General features: G+C 43.6%; 1 protein-coding gene across 1 annotated transcript in view; it reads left to right on the plus strand.

Annotated features, from left to right (window-relative positions):
- The first annotated feature begins 576 nt into the window (after window positions 1-576).
- The window catches only part of rptor (regulatory associated protein of MTOR, complex 1), a 396,655-nt gene continuing 392,087 nt past the window's right edge, over window positions 577-5,144 (plus strand). Inside the window, exon 1 of the mRNA XM_043715229.1 lies at window positions 577-1,067. Within this exon, the coding sequence (XP_043571164.1) occupies window positions 915-1,067 (153 nt within the window). The 5' untranslated portion in view covers window positions 577-914. The remainder of the gene's footprint in view (window positions 1,068-5,144) is intronic.

Raw genomic sequence — 5,144 nt, forward strand, 5'->3', positions numbered from 1 at the left:
GAACACAGTCAGGGTGAAGGGTTGGGAACACAGTCTGGGTGAAGGGTTGAGAACACAGTCTGTGTGAAGGGTTGGGAACACAGTCTGGGTGAAGGGTTGCGAACACAGTCAGGGTGAAGGGTTGGGAACACAGTCTGGGTGAAGGGTTGAGAACACAGTCTGTGTGAAGGGTTGGGAACACAGTCTGGGTGAAGGGTTGCGAACACAGTCAGGGTGAAGGGTTGGGAACACAGTCTGGGTGAAGGGTTGAGAACACAGTCTGTGTGAAGGGTTGGGAACACAGTCTGGGTGAAGGGTTGAGAACACAGTGAGGATGAAGGATTGGGAACACAGTCTGTGTGAAGGGTTGGGAACACAGTCAGGGTGAAGGGTTGAGAACACAGTCTGGGTGAAGGGTTGCCCCAGATTATCGGGTGTTGTTGAAGGAGTGAGTGGTGTACACAGCACGGACAACACTGTACACTCTCTCTCCTCCGCCCTTCCCTTCGCCCCGCCCCTCGCTTTCCTCCCACCCCGCCCCCTGGCCCCACCCATCCCCGGCCCCTCCCCTCTGGCCGGGTGCGACTGCGCGGATGGAGCCGTGCGGCCTGCCGTAGTGGCGCGGGGCATTGTGGTCCCTGACCAAGATGGCGTCCTCCGTCCGGGCGGAATGAGGGGCCGCCGACCGGGAGTCCCAGGTGGCTACACCGGTACCGGCACCTCCTCGTCCCAATAGGCTGCGTTCCGCGGTCAGCTTCCACCCTCCCCCCCATCACTTCCTTCCCCTCCTCCCACCCCTTCCCCGACTCGCACTCTCCAGCACCCCCCCCCCCCCCCACCCCGAGGTGGAGGTGGTTGGTTTGGGGCGGGTGGGGGTGGGGAAGGGGGTGAGGTGTCTCTGACTCCCGTTGTACTGAGTGCAGCCGGGCCGCAGCATGGCTGGAGCCAGCCTCCTGGAGGACCTGCTGGAGGAGGAGCAAGGCGACATGACCGACTGGAACCTCCCGGTGGCTTTCGTCAAGAAGCGGCACTCGGAGAAAATCGAGGGCTCCAAGGCGGTCACCCAGAGCTGGCGCATGAAAGACCGGGTATGTTCCCACACACTCTCTCTCTCTCTCTCTCTCCTGACCTGCCTGCAGGTTACATTCAAACGCCCTCACTCTCTCTCTCCCTGCACCTTCCCAAGGGGCCGCCTTCCTCTTCCCCCTCCCCCTTCACAAAAAAAAGTTTCCTTGCAGCTCAGAGTAAAACTTCGCGTTCCTCTTCGCATGGGTTTGCTTTCAGAGAGCGAAAGGAAACACGACTGTGCGGTTTTCAAAAGTTTATTTACTCCATTGCCTCAACTTTTTCATCATACTCTATCATATCAATATTGACAAAATGTTGCCTTAACTCTAAAAGCAAACCTTTGTATTTTGCACAGTGGTTACAGCATTTCGCCTTGCTTTTTTTTATAATATGGGTTATGTCTGATCTTTGAAGAGTTGTAATTAAATTCCAAAATGTGGAAGCGTTAGTACAGTTTTGCAGAATTTGTCATTATTGATACATTTGTCTGAAACGTCGACTTTTCCAACTCTTGATGCTGCCTGGCTTGCGGTGTTCTCCCAGCCTCCCCCTTACCAAGAAATGACCTCCCGGTAATGCTTCGAATCCTCTCTCCACATTTTTAACCAAGTAGTGAAGTATGTTTCCAGCATGTAACTCTTGAATCAAATACTTCGTTTTTAAGACAGTTTTTTTTCCGGTGTTTGTATTGTCGTTGCTGAATCTACGTTTTCATGTTTTTCGGTGTTTTAAATAAGCCTCTGGTCGATTTAGGAAAATATATTATTTTAACATATCCCTGACCAGCAATGTAACTGAGAAGTTTGCGAACTTTGGAGAGTAAAGTTATAAGGCTGATGCTTCTAAATACAGATTAATTGGAGGTAATATCGTGTAAATGTTACATGTGATTAGATTTTATTTGGCAGCTTCATTCTTTGATGCTGAAATTAATGATTGCTATGTGACAGGTGAAAGAAGCAAGTCACCATTTTGATTATGGTTCTTAATTAGAATGTAGTAAGTACTGAGTTGCCAATGTATCTACCATTTGGAGCACTTCATTCAGTTGAATTGGAATATTGCCTTTTCTAAATAAAACATAATGATACACAATGCAAACCATCTTTTGTAAAGACATTGCATTTATATGCATGTCCTCCAGATGCACATGGAACACTAGTGGGATTTCTTTTTGCTTTTCTGAGGCGGTTTCCATTAGTAGAATTTAGGAAGCAGGCAGAGGAATGTTGGCGTTCAGAAGCTCCTGGCTGTCCATGCAAATGAATTTAAAAGTTTCAGGTACAGCAAGCATTCAGGAAAGTGAATGGCATATGAGCCATTATTGTGAAGGGATTGAAGTTTGAAAGCAAAATGTCTTACTGTGATTACAAACGGCCTTGGTGGATCACACCTGAAACATTGTGTGTGGTTTTTGTCTCCTAACCTAAGGACAGACTTGCCTGCAAGGGAGTGCAATAAATGTTCCCAGATTGATTGGTAAGAGGAGTTTGTCCTATGTACAGGCATTATTTGAACTAGATTAATTGACATGTCCTGGGAAAATACTGGAATTTTTCATTAAGCAGGCTGTAATAATCACTTAGAAAATCTCAATGTAATCAGACAGAGTCAGCATTGTTTTCTGAAAGGGAAGTTATATTTGACTAACTTACTAGAGTTTTTTGAGGAAGTAATATGGATGAAAAGGAAATTGTGGATGTGCAGTACTTTGATTTCCCGAAGGCATTGAAGATACCGTATCAAAGGTTACAATGCAAAAGTGGAGCTCGTGGTGTGGGGTGACGTGGGAGGAAGCTTTCAGAAAAGAGCAGCATGAAATAGCCAATTTAGGTTTGCAAGATGTGATGAACAGAGTGCCACAGGAATCAGCATTGGTGCCTCCATCATTTACTGAGTTAATGAAGTTTATAAATTCATTGCATCAAGGAATCATGTATGCTTGCTAAATTTGATGTTGACACTAGAAGGTGAGTTGTGAATAGGGTGCAAGGAGTCTGAAAATGTAGAGAAGTTGAGTGGACAAACATGACCTAGGAAAATATGAACTTGTCCTGTTTGGCTGGAAAGATAGAAATACTGTATATTAAGTAAATGAAGTGAATTTGCTGAACAGGTATTTCAGGGTCTGAGTAGTCTGGTACAAGAAAGTTACAATTTGGAGGTGCTAATGATAGACGTAACAAATAAACCTGATCTTTTTCAATATATAATTTCAGTTGCGTCACACTGTAAACTTCTGCTATAAATTCTTTGTCTCACGAAATTATGTCACAACCACCTGATGAAGGAGCAGCACTCTGAAAGCTTGTGCTTCCAAATAAACTGGTTGGACTATAACCTGGTGTTGTGATTTTTAACTTTGTACACAAAAGACTAGTATGGTTAGAAATGTAAAGGGAATATTTGGATTATCGCAAGGTGAAATTTTAAATTTCTGGGATGGCAGGACTGACAAATGAAGAGAGTCTGTATCGATAAGAACGATATTCACTGGAATTTAGAAAGAACGATGGGGGATCTCCCCAAACCTATAGTATTCTAACAGGACTAGACATGATAAATACCAAAACAACATTCCCAATGACCTGGGAGCCTAGAGCTGGAAGCCACAATTTAAAGATATGGGGTAGGCCATTTAGGGCTTTGAATGGTGAGCCTGTGGAATTCTGTGCCTTACTGATTGAAACCAAAGTGTTGAATATTTTCAAGAAGGAGTTATATATAGTTCTTAGGGCTGTTAGGATCAAAGGGTATAGGGAGAAAGTAGAGCATGGTACATGTTGGATGACCAGCCATGATGATATTGAATGGTGGACTGGGCTCACTGGCCTCCTCCTATTTTCCAAGTTTCTATGAAATGGAGTACAAAAAGTGCTACAGGGTGAGATCATATGGAGTACTGTGTACAATTTTGGTTTCCTGATTTTTAAAAAGATATATGCTTGGAGCAATTCAGAACAGGTTCACTCGGCTGATTCTTGAGGTTTGGTAAAGGTGATGGGGGTTATCTTATGAGGGAAGGTTGGACTTAGTCTGCCTGTATTGATTGGAGATTAGAAGAATGAACAATTATTTCATTGAAACATATCAGATCCTGAGAGTCCTTGACAGGGTGGAAACTGAATATGTCTTAATGTGATATAATGTAATGGAGTTATTCAAGTAGTGGAGGTAGGTGGAGATATGCAGTCAGTTTGATCCTTTTGTGTTCACTTCTGAGCTAGGACTTTTAATAATTTTTATCATTTAGTCCTATGACCTATAATGATGGACAATTTATTTCTTTACTTTTCTAATTTTTTTGTTTCCTAAGAATTTGATCTCAAGTATCTGTACCTAGATACTTTGTATCTAAGATGGTGCTCTAAAGCAGCAACTGTAAACTTTTCACTATACTCATTTGACATGTGACAATAAAGCAAAGTCAATTCAATTCAGGAAGCATTCCTGAATTTCAAATTGAAAGGAGGAGTACTTTAATTAACTTGAAGTGATGTTTACTTTTTAAAGCTATGAATAGGGCAATAAGACCTAATCTGCCTTTTACTCATTTTGGAACTTTGAGTTGACAATTAGAAGCTTATATCAAGAGTAAACATCATGGAAAGAACTTCCATATAGAGTTGTGGGATTATTTTTAAAATCCAATTTGGTATTGCTTGAAATTTTTCTGAAACCCTTCCATCACTTATTATTAGCTAGGTTCAGCAGTGTGACAGCAATACATTAAATGGAGAGTCACATTTTAGTTACCTAAGAAACATACCAGGAATTTTTTTAAAGCTAACAGAACATTCACAATGTTTTCTGGCCCGTCCAGAGGTTATAGACAAAACATTGCATTATGTTACACATACAAAATAGTTAATTTTGATTCTTGATCATTTGGTTTCAGAGATGGAAATGTGTTGCTGGAAAAGCGCAGCAGGTCAGGCAGCATCAGGCAGCATCCCGGCCGGCCCATTGTCTCCGCCTGCTCCCGGCCGGCCCATTGTCTCCGCCTGCTCCCGGCCGGCCCATTGTCTCCGCCTGCTCCCGGCCGGCCCATTGTCTCCCCGCATACCTTGACACCGTCCTGTCCCCCTTAGTCCAAG

This window comes from Chiloscyllium plagiosum, chromosome 24 (genome assembly GCF_004010195.1).
Source record: "Chiloscyllium plagiosum isolate BGI_BamShark_2017 chromosome 24, ASM401019v2, whole genome shotgun sequence".
NCBI classification, from domain to species: Eukaryota; Metazoa; Chordata; class Chondrichthyes; order Orectolobiformes; family Hemiscylliidae; genus Chiloscyllium; species Chiloscyllium plagiosum.